This window comes from Mya arenaria, chromosome 5 (genome assembly GCF_026914265.1).
Source record: "Mya arenaria isolate MELC-2E11 chromosome 5, ASM2691426v1".
NCBI lineage: Eukaryota > Metazoa > Mollusca > Bivalvia > Myida > Myidae > Mya > Mya arenaria.
This window is the reverse complement of record NC_069126.1, coordinates 13,400,796-13,413,084: the sequence shown is the minus strand read 5'-3', so window position 1 is coordinate 13,413,084 and position 12,289 is coordinate 13,400,796. Positions and strand designations below refer to the sequence as shown.

The 12,289-nt window shown below is 33.3% G+C and overlaps 1 protein-coding gene across 1 annotated transcript; it reads left to right on the top strand.

The window, feature by feature from the left end:
• The first annotated feature begins 696 nt into the window (after positions 1 to 696).
• On the top strand, positions 697 to 6,044 carry LOC128235005 (perlucin-like protein). Its single transcript, XM_052949679.1, has 6 exons — positions 697 to 1,062; positions 1,492 to 1,601; positions 1,772 to 1,871; positions 3,103 to 3,186; positions 3,448 to 3,583; positions 5,791 to 6,044. The coding sequence occupies exons 1-6, from the start codon at positions 1,008 to 1,010 to the stop codon at positions 5,816 to 5,818; spliced, it is 513 nt and encodes a 170-aa protein (XP_052805639.1). The 5' UTR covers positions 697 to 1,007; the 3' UTR covers positions 5,819 to 6,044.
• The last annotated feature ends 6,245 nt before the right edge of the window (positions 6,045 to 12,289 follow it).

Genomic DNA, 12,289 nt, shown 5'->3' with positions numbered 1-12,289 from the left:
CTGGTTTTAGTTTCGGTATCCGTTTAAATGCGGAGACATTAGCATTGAACCCGACGCAGTGATATTTTATCTATATAGTGCTCATATGTGCACTTTAAAGGGGCTAGGAACCAGATGGTTACCTAATCGGCAAATATAGTATTTTTAACAAAAAGGCTAAAATGTCAATACGATCTAGTTTGAGACTAATAAATCATCATTTTACATGATTAGAATAATATTTTGTCGCTGTCTCAGCTGAGTTGACCCGTTTAAAATAGCGCATAATAATTTCCCGGTTTATAGAGTATATGTATTTAGCAGGTGAAAGTCACGCCAGCTATTAAGTTATCAGTTATTAAGAATTAATGCGTTGTACACAACTGTATAAATGTAAGTTCTCAACAATTTATTTTCTTGCAGTTTTTTCATCTTGTGTCTGGTCCCTTTTAAAATATCTAAGGAAATACACACTTCGTTTATATGGTTTTTGATATTTGAGAGAGATGCTAATAAGAGGTGTATATTATCATAAAGTCAGCATGGACCTGATAAAAAAACTGTTGCTATTTATTGTCTTAGGTCAGCAAACGTTGTTTTTATAAGTTACCAAAATCAAGGAAATTATTTCCTTTTTAACTACGCAAAAACATACTGATGAATGGTACAGTTAACTCTATATATTCCTGTTTACTAACCATACACACCCATTTAAACAAAGATATTTTCAATCGATTAAACTAATGATAACATATTTGCCATTACAGTTAACGCTCATTTTTGTCCCTTTAAACTCAGTGAATCACCTACTTGATGGTTGGTTTATGAATCTTATTTATGTTCAGATACAAACCAAAAGTACCCTTAAAGCTGTTTAAGAACAAAAGAGGTGTGATCATTTAAACTAAGGAATTCGAGAAGGAAAATAAACACCTTAATCACCAAGTCATCTTGTAGGAAGAAGTTACAGATTCAATCGCATTTGAAGTTCAGCAAGCAAACGTTTCACACATCATTCAGTTGTGGACATGGAAGGTTTAATCGGCGTCGTAGTCTTGGCATTCTTAGTGTCTTCTGTTGCTGGTAGGTAGATCATTTTTATTAATTCAATAGTATATTCCAAACCATGTATAGTAATCCATATTCTATAGTTAACGCTGTACACATTATCATCAATTATTGTATCTATCTAATTGACAACTATACTGTTTGTATTACTTAAACTCCTTCTGCAATGACTAATTTGCTCCGGAACTTATGAATATATGTTTATATACATTCAATTACCCATACGTGTCGAGACGCGTGTACGCACACAAATACTGGAGTCGTGCGAATGTATTACTCATATTTGGCGTCTTTATCTGTTCATGAAATAAATGAATGAATGAATGAGGATGCTTCTTATTAAATGGCATGAAAGTTAATAGAAGGTTTTTAAGTAATTTAATGACCCTTATTTGAAACATTGATTCTCTTAAACGGAAAATATCCCGATCTTTTTTAATACAGGCCACTCACTGCCACAACTGTTAACTGGATGTCCAAATGGCTGGATAGCGTACGAGGGGTCGTGCTACCTATTTAACAACAAGGATATGATGTCGTTCGTGATGGCTGAGGTAAAACAAACTTTCTAAATGGGAATACTACTTACAATATGATATCACTTTCGGTTTTTATCGAATATTCGGACTTCTAAATTATTGTCAGGCTGTACCGTATAACTTATCTGTAAACTTTAATTATCATAATGTACCTGGCAAACTAAGCTGTTACGGCTTATTTTTAGGCATTTTGCAGTCAGAAAGGCGGACATGTTGTTCATGTTGATGACGAAGAGGAGAATAACTTCATCAAGGATGCGGCCAGAATGTACCCATCAAATTCATGTATAAATCTTAAACTTTTACTAATTGATTTGTAGATGTATTAAAGGGTTGTTTCCCCCAATAATATTTGTTCTCGACCTGGTTCTTGCCTATAACAAGCTGCAAAAAGTATTAAATTTGATATGAATTAAGAATTGGTCGCTGTTTAAGGAGTGTCACAGACCAAATTTCATGATAAATGCTTTTGAGAAATGTGCAAGTGTACCCAACTGCATTTATATACTATCTAGACATGACAAATAAAATATTGCTTAAAATTTAAATTTGGAATAATTGTTTACGATTGAACATTAGCAATATAATTATGTGGCAACCGATTTTTAATGTTATCGATATTTATAACGTTCAAATAAAACATAGCCACTAATTGTCAAACCGTTTACATGTGTATGCGCAAATTCAATCAAACCGCAACATTGACAAGAACAATGACGTCATAATCATAGATTTATTATTCCGACTGTATGTTCCTATGATATGATGATTCTCAAGTTGATAATTGGGGTGATGTTTATTCTTGACAAAAACAAAAACAAGTGTGCTAAAACCTTCATTGTTTTCACTAGATGTAGCTTGTTAGAAATGTTGCCTACTTAAACATATACCAAGGGCTGACTACTCCGACGTTTTTAGACAAATGTAAGAAGTAATGGGGAATTGCCTTTGTGAATAGGGGTCATATATGGTCGGGTACCAACAAAGAAATATTTTGTTTCTTTTGTGGTTATATGATACTTGTTAAATTAATTTTGAAGGACTCTTCAAACTAAATAAATGCAAAAATTGTTAAATGACCATGCATATGTCACTTTAAAAGGTAAGGCATTATGGTTTAAGCTCTAGTCTTTCACCGTTCGAGTATATTTTGAAGTTCCGAGTCCATTTAGCATTACCATTTTAATAATACTTTCCGTAATGTAAAGGTGTTGGAACGAACGCTAAAAGTATGCAAAATATATTTTAGGGACATTCAAGCAAGAAAATCGATCGTACGCAAACAACCTTTTTCATGGTAGCACTTGAACTCATTACAATCATTCAGGTTGCCTGTGGGTGGTATTGATCACTTTACCAGTTATGTTTTGTTCTTAATATAAGATGTTATAAAGTTGTATAAAAACTAACTACTAAAACAGTTAGTTTAAAATAAGAATTACTAATGCAAGTAAAACATTATTTTACTTAACAAATATACCGTAGACTACACATCATATACATCTGATTATTGAAGTAAAGCTTTGGTGGATCGGAATGCAAGACATGGTTGACGGAGTATGGAGGTACACGTCCGATAACTCGCTCGTCACATTCTTTGGTAAGACAATGAAGTGAAGGGACATTGTATGGTGTCAGACATTGCGCATTTTAATATTGTTAGTAATACTATTATTTATTTGTAACCATGGTTAATCGTCAGCTGAAGTTAAAATAAAATACGTATTGCTATCGATATTAACACGTTTGGTAGAACATGCTTTTATATGCTGCTAATATAAACACAGGTTCTCAGCTTGATTTTACGACACTACTGTAAGATTGATGTTTGCAGGGATTGACAGTTTTCAAAACCTTTCAGACTGGGACTCAACCCAACCAAATGGAGGTTCAAGTGCTGATTGTGCTGTATTGTACGCGGACAGAAACTACAGTTGGGCAGACCATGTTTGTGTTATTGTAGGCGACTACACCGCATATGCCATTTGTGAGGCTAAGTTAGTACTTTTGCAGACATAATTTGTGTTGTTAACAGTTCTTCTCAAAAATTTGAAAGCTACCCCAAAGTAATTATCTGTAATTACCTTATAAAAACTTATTTAGTGATATAGGGTTTACCTTCTTTTCATTCTGATACATGCCTACTTACATAGTAAAAAAAATTGTATCAAATTTACATGATGCATTTAAAATGACATAAGCACGGTATGCTTTTTAAATCCTTTTTATCTTAACGTTTCGACATAACGCCTTCATCAGTAGACTAAACAAAATCATTATAAGAAAGTGACGCCATCGTCAGACAATGCGAAACTACAATAATTTATAACACGCAAAACCCCATTAACTTTGTTTGAACATTTCTATTTTCAAAGAATATGGAAGCTAACAACATAATCACTAAATAAATCAAATCTACCTGGCTTTTAGAGAAACACCATTTACATGACAAAGGTGAGAAGATGACAAATCTAAGAATAGATGCATACTTTTTGGCTTACAGTACATAACACCAGACTCATCGTTCGATACAGATACGTGTATACGTGTCAGAATAAGAATGCATTCATGTACAAGGAGTGAAGTCAAGAAGCGAATCATAGCAATAAGACCTTCAATATAGTTCTTAAAGTCCTCAACGGATCCATCTTTATATCCTAGTGTCGTTGAACTGAGACATTATTTTTCTAAATTGCCTAGAAAAAGCTATATTACTCATAGCACTATCTAGAGCTATGCCCATTGTTCAAATACAGATTTGGTTATCAACGTCAAAGTACCAATCATAAACTGTTACTTATAATATAATAATATATTCAATTGTTACGTCGGTGTTGCCGACGTAAACAGGTTTAAACTTCGGTTATTGTGTGAAATATTGGTGTAAAACGAAGAGACATACAGTGCAACTAAATACATTTCATTTTCAATTCTATATTTTTAACTTTGTTTAAACAACCAGTAAGTTCCCTTAGGTGTTATGGTAAACGCTACATGTAAAGTCTAAGCCGTTTATAGAAACAATGGGTCGACCTGGGAATACAAGCGAAATGTTGCTGTTCAACGGCTTATCAGCCTTTGATACTATGTATTACTGTGGAGTATGGTGGATAGGAAGATAATATCAAATTGTGTTGTAATACTTACATTTTGACGTACTATCTCTTATTCACAATCTGCAATATTTTCACATTGAGCTTCAACCAACGTTTCCTTATGAGTTTCGTTGCTTCATTGGTGTGAAACTTCTTCCATTCATTTATTCGGCACAAGAAAAGTGTTAGATTTTCTTTTACGAAAATCAATCCTATTTCACTTGAATTGGGCAAACTAATCAATACGAATTTAAATTCATTTGATACGATTTTACATTGTTCATTGTGTCTTAGACCCCTTAGAAACTTTTGTTTCATCAATCCTTTTATAGCATGTTGCCACCTATTTCGGGGGCACTAAAATTTAACGTTTATGTTGTGATTTTCCTTTTTTTCTTCTAGTCACAATGTATACTGTTTTTGACGATTACATACCCCTTTGTTATTAAATACATTTACATATTTATCATAATACACTCTTTGCCTATTATTACAGATTTAATAATGAAATTTAAATTCTTTCACAGGAAACATGTCATTTCTGTGTTAATTACTTCCTTTAGTGGTAAAGAAAACAACTTCAATAAATGTTAGGTTCATGATATAATTTTAAGTTGCGGGAAAGTGTGATAATGGTATCACAAATGCCTGAGCTACGAAGGCACGTCCAATATATGATATGACGGGAGAGTAAGTTGGGAAATGCTATCGGTTATCATCTTTCAGTGATGTGTTGGGTTTCCTCATCCGGGAAATTATTTTGCGAATGTTACACTGTTAGTGTTAAATTTGGTGCGTTTTGTTAATTTTTAGTACTTCACAAGTTAAAAATACATAGTGTTTACGGATAAAAAATGCTAAAAGGGTAATAACAAATATCGATTTCAATCAGTATATTCCCATGGGCGTGCGTGTGTATGTGTGTGTGCGTGCGTGTGCGTGTGTGTGTGTGTGCGCTTCAGTGTGGACGTGTGTGAGTTTGAGTGTGTGTGTGCGTTTCTGCGTGCTTGCATACGTTTGACCATGCGTGTATGTGTGTGTGCGTAATTAGATACCGATATAACATGTGTTTTGTTTTCCCTTATGTCTTTTTCTTTTCTTGTTTTCAGGTACATGAAGAGCTACTGGCTGCAGTAAAACAGGACGTTAAACTCATGTCCGAATAAGTGTTTTACAGATGGCTGTTTATATTCTTAATCATTTATAGTTAATTACAAAAAAGTGCATTAATACTGAAACATTTACACTGAAAGTTTTATGTAGAAATTACAATTACATGTATGATTGTGTCATGAAAGTAACTTAAAGATGTTGTAAATACAATGTAAATTCTTGTAATTAATAAAATAGATAGAATATCAATTATACAGCAATTTTTAATTTTTACATGTCATTACAATGATTCGGGTTATATTATACATTTACATACACCAACTTGTTTAGAGGCAAGGCAGTAGTGGCATTTGAGACACTGTATTTGTCAACTCGCTTCTTTCAGAACGAGTAAATCAGTCATTGATGAAAATGTGTCATATTAAGATGCAATTAGTCATTTAAAACACATATATTATATATAACTAAGAGAGGGAAGTTCAAATGTCTCTGAATATACGTTAGATTGGAAATTACTACACTCTCTCTATCAGGCTTTCTTTGGTTTTATACTTGAATAATGGCAGACCCGAAAAAGGTGTGGTCCATGATTATGTATGAAAACTATAACCTATTTAGTTTATGTAATGTATTGAAACAGAGTTGAATTAAAAAGTCATACAGTTACCATTTTTATCACATCAAAAAGATAAACATAATACATTGTTTAGTGGTTATAGTTTTGTCATTCTTTTATACATAGCAAGTCAGAAATTTGCTAAGTTATGTTGCAATTCTACAGTGTCCATTGACGTAAGATAATACAAGAGTTCATATCACTAAAACGATTCGGTGTTTAAGTGAGAATGAAAGTAACTTTGTTTAAACGACTGCATCGCACAAGACTGTTTCATATTTAACCATACTTGGCTCTTGGACCAGAACATCTCTAGCTCCTAGTTAAAATGACATTTGTCAGGAACTGTTTAATATTTGTGAGAAATGAAAAAAAGAAGGTAAATTTCAACCTCGGATGAAAGTCATTAGTGCTACAGTGATCAATACGAAATGATTCCTTGGTATACCATTTCTAACTAGATATTACACATACTTGCCTTATTAAGAAAGTCTAATTAAAAAAAAATGGTTTAAAGGGCCGAAGAAGCATTCTTTTACAAAATGTCGATACTTGTATTTAACTTCTAAAATTTAAAACTGAAAGCCGAAATGAAATAAATATACAGTCGAGGCACCTTTATTGTCTCTGTAAAATTACACATTATAGACGGTCTTCGCCAATACTGAATGTGTTGTGGGAGCTGAGGCCTGATGCTGCTCATCTGGCGCTCCGCGAAGAAGGTAGTAATGAAACTGACACCGGAAAAAAGCTTCCTGTAAATGTTTTAACAATTGGCGAGTCACTAAACCAAAAACGTGAGTTTTCAGATAAAGCGTTAGCCTAGGGTTATTTACCCGGTCCGTTAATATACAAATTAAAGATAGTGCACACGGGTGTAAACTGTAGGATTGCTGGAATATGCTAACTGTCGGAACACAAATTGGAGCTAACTGTCAGGATGCTGGATACAGAAGGACACTAACTGTGGGATTGCAAAGGGGTGCATACATTTGATTGAGATCCGTCACAGTTCTGAACGTTTCGTCTGGAATTTTGTGTGACCTTTTACCATATGAAATTCAAGAGTGCTAAATTATACATTGACCAGCAATTATTTTATAAATAAAATTACAAATTGGACTTTTAGACATTATTTAAGCAGACATCAAAGCATTAAAATTCTTACCATCTTTATTGTATAAAATTCGACATAAACAACGATGATCATTTCGGTCATATGTGGAATTCTAGGATCGCGGATATTTTTTACAAGCCCGGAAATCTCTCTCTTCCCTACACTGTGGAAGACACAATCTGAACAATATCTTACTATATATAATACATCTACGCGGTTAAAAATCTGCTGTAGCAGGGCAAAGTAAAAAGAGTAATATTAATGACATTTATTATATCCGTATGTTTTTTTGTCTTATATGTCGATAAAGAGTTGACGCTGATGTCATTTTACTGTCCATCATGACGTTGACGAAAGTAAAACGTTAATAAAAAAGTACACGAGAGTTTTGTGGGAAAATGCATGAAATTAAAAGCTTATTCGTTTTAAAAAGTTAAGAACAAGTACTGTTTTCGTTTATGCAGGACGGATACACGACCGGACACTCAGACACGATTCAATGCCTCTTTAGCAGCTTCGGCAAATGTCTCAGGTCGAATATTACAAACCTCCAGTATATTGTTTAAGCAATTTATGACATTATATTTCGACAAGACCAGAGGTAAAGTTGGCCACTGTATACACACATCAAAATCTCTATGTTATTCTTATCAAATGCTACAAGAAAACAAATCGTTGTGGCATATTTGTATATCATACGGTTACACAAATCATACACTTTAGCTGTCCTATATTACAACTAGGCATATGACTTATTTGTGGTAGGATCCCGTTACCATCATAAAAGATAATTATTGTACTGGAACCTAAATTAATGGGCACATTATGACTGGTCCTTGTAATCAGAAAAAGATGGTGGTCTATGAGTCCCGTGGAAGACATTTTTATGTTTTAACTATCCGTCGAAAAGTTGTTTTTGTCCCCGAAATAGCGATATGCCAATGATGCTTGCTTATATTTCATGCCAAAATGACTTGTGTTCAAATTAGTTCAATTCTTACCAGCATTGTTAACGATATCATGCCTGTTTTAAATGTAAGTATGTAGTACTATTTGGAATATCTAATTACCCTTTTAAAACGATACATCTATTGTTCACTTGATTCTTCTGCCTTTAAACAACATCATATTTAAATATTTAGATTCTTACCTTGTCTCTGTTTTTCCAACGTAGAGACCAATGACTTCTACTACTACTACTACTACTACTACTACTACTACTACTACTACTACTACTACTACTACTACTACTACTACTACTACTACTACTACTACTACTACTACTACTACTACTACTACTACTACTACTACTACTACATACAACTACAACAACTACTACTACTACTACTACTACTACTACTACTACTACTACTGCTACTGCTACTGCTGCTGCTGCTGCTGCTGCTGCTGCTACTTCTCCTACTCCTACTACTACTACTACTACTACTACTACTACTACTACTACTACTACTACTACTACTACTACTACTACTACTACTACTACTACTACTATTACTATAACTACTTCTACAACTACTACCACTACCACTACTACTACTACTACTACTACTACTACTACTACTACTACTACTACTACTACTACTAAAACTACTACTACTACTACTACTACTACTACTACTACTACTACTACTACTACTTCTACTTCTACTACTACTACTACTACTACTACTACTACTACTACTACTACTACTACTACTACTACTACTACTGCTGCTGCTGCTGCTGCTGCTGCTGCTGCTACTACAACTACAAGTAGTAGTCCAAATTAAAATAGCTGTTTAATTTAGTTATTGTTCTTATATATATTTTGAAGTACATGTTTTATTTCAATGAATCCTTAAATAAGTTGAGGATAACTGTTTGGACAAGGGTCTTGTACTCGATGCCTAGTTTTCTCTGTTTGATTATAAAATTATTATACCTTAACTCGTCTTTGATAACTGAATATTATAGTACGGGTATCATGAAAGTCTTGTAAAGTAGGTGCAAGCGTGCAACATTATGATGATGATGATGATGATGATGATGATGATGATGATGATGATGATGATGATGATTTTTGACACATGGATCGGAAATTTGTCTACGCACATGCGCACCGGAGGGCAATAATACGATTATAATAACAAGATAGAACGATGATAATGACACATTACGGTGATGCTAACTCGACAGTATGATAATGAAAACGCAACAGCACGATGATGATTAAGAGAGTGTACGATACTACGATAATGAAAACGCAATATCACGATCAACGTATGTTGAAAACGCGGCAGTTCAATTGACGAAACATGATGTTATATCACATGTTTTTCTTTCCATGGATAACATTGCATTATATTGTACCTTTTCACAGATATAGAGGATATTTGTTTATTTCAGTGTAAGATCGTATTTTATTTCACAAGTGTCATAAAACAAAACATATTTTCACGAGTTGCGTAGTTTTTTATGATCACGAGTGAAATTAAATACGATCTTACACTGAAATAAACAAATTTTCTGTTTCTTCTATGCTTATTTTCGGAGATTTATTGTTTTTTTCATTTATTTCTGAATTACCCCTCTTTTCTGAAAAGGGTGGGCTTTACGCCGCTACCCGTGGGGCGCCCCTCACGCATAATTATAGCTGTCAACTTTTCTACTTTCGGTTTGCTGAGAAATAGTTCTCTGCTATTCATTCTTATAGCTTAATATTCGCTCGTTTTTTTTTTTATTGCAAAACTTTATGAACAGTAAACAATGAAGTATTATTAGTGCACATATGTTTAAAAAAATAATGAAAACACTTTTTATTTTAAGATGGGCATGAATACATAACCAAATTACTACGCATTTAAAGAATGAAAATTTGGAAGGTCAAATGTGTAAGCAAAACAAATGTGGATACTCATTGGATTTTGACCATTCTTCATAGTTTAAGTCTGCATGTACGCGGGTTTTTTTATAGTAAGTTAATATTCAGTCATCTTACTGTCAGAGACTAGTCTGTTTCGCTTTAAAATGTTTGTTTTCAAGATAAATAGTAAATGCCACGCTATTTTGTTGACACATTTTGAGATGTGGGTGGGGTAAAAAATATCGGATCTATCTGTAAATTGTTGTGCAAATTCTTCAGGAAGCTCATTTGCGTACTACAACGGTTAACAGGTCAAAATACATTTGAACGATGATATAAAATTTTATTTATGTTCGAACATTTGTTTTTGTCTGTATTTGTTTGGTATGAAAGCAAATGTTCGAACATTCAGCTTCAAAGATCAGTAAAATGTTTGATAAACGGGATAACCGGAAATAAACGTTAAGTTGTTAATTTCCAGTTATATATTTATTTAAATTTATAAAACATTTCTTTATTTTTTAACATTTTTTGAAATAATTTACTGAAGTCCAGTGTTCTGTTTTGATCAAGGCAAGTACATGTAACAAGAAAGGAATTTAAAAGTAGTTCTGAAAGTTGATATTTTCACTCCTTATTTTGCAGTGAAAATATAAAATTTATATTTTCACTGTTGTTATTTCACTGTTAAAACACCATATTTCATCGTAAAGCATGAAAGAAAACAGTGCATTCTATTATTTTTTATACATTTATGCGTGTATTTTGTCAGAATTACCTTTAAATACTTGTTCATGGGCTTTATGCACACTGTCTTTTGGGCCGATGGCCTTTTATAACGAGTACAATGATGTTGAGTTTGATAATCATTATCGTACTGTCGTGTTATCGCGTTTTCGATATCGCACTCTCGCCATTTCATTTTGTTTTCGTATGTTCGTGATTGCGTGTTTTCATCATCGTACCATCGAGTATCGCTTTTCAGATCAACACGTTCACAGCCGGTCGCCTTAACGGATTCCGATGGGTTGAAAAAGATTATATTAATCGAAATAAATGTTGGAAACATGCATTTTGGTCCTGGAAGATTGAAAAGGGCCATTTTACGTCAAATTGCAGTTGAAATCAAACACAAAAATGAAAAATGCAAAATCAAATTAATAATTACCTTGTTGATGTTTTAACTACCATCCAATGACTCTTACGTCGACATGGCCGGATGCAAAGTATGCCACTGTATACATTTAAGCTAAAACTGGCTGTTAGTCTTTATCGTATGTTACAAGATTGAAATTGTTATCGAATGCTTGATTTTCATACGGTATGACAAAACATACACATTAGCTCTCGTAAATTATAATCAGTTGTTGGTTGTATAATATTTAGTGGACGCGTTGTGTTTACAATGATGAGAAGATATTAGCATGTGTTAACTACCTGTCGAATATATTTAACTCAGGCTTTATTTATAAGGCTTTTAACAATATCATTTTAATACTAACATTCTGACCTTGTCCTTTTAATTCCATTATAGTCTTCCATAATGTCCAGAGGACAAGGACTGATTAATACGGGGATATTTAAGATAACAAGATCCATTTAAAAAAATAATAGTTTCAGAGCAATATTCTTATCAAGCTTTTGCGCTAAATGTTGTAATGTGTGATATATGTGAGACTCGTGTGTTCTTTTAAATCACTAAGAAAGTAGTATGATACTGAAATAATGTTCAAGGTATATTGTTTTACTTAACAAATGTGAATTAAAACACCATCTGATGCATTTATCTTTATTGTTCTGAAAAAGTTAAAGATATCTGTTCTGGATACTGTAAGGTACTCAAACAGTTCAGTTTCGTTGTCCGTTTGAGGGCGGAAACAGCAACATTGAATTCGACGC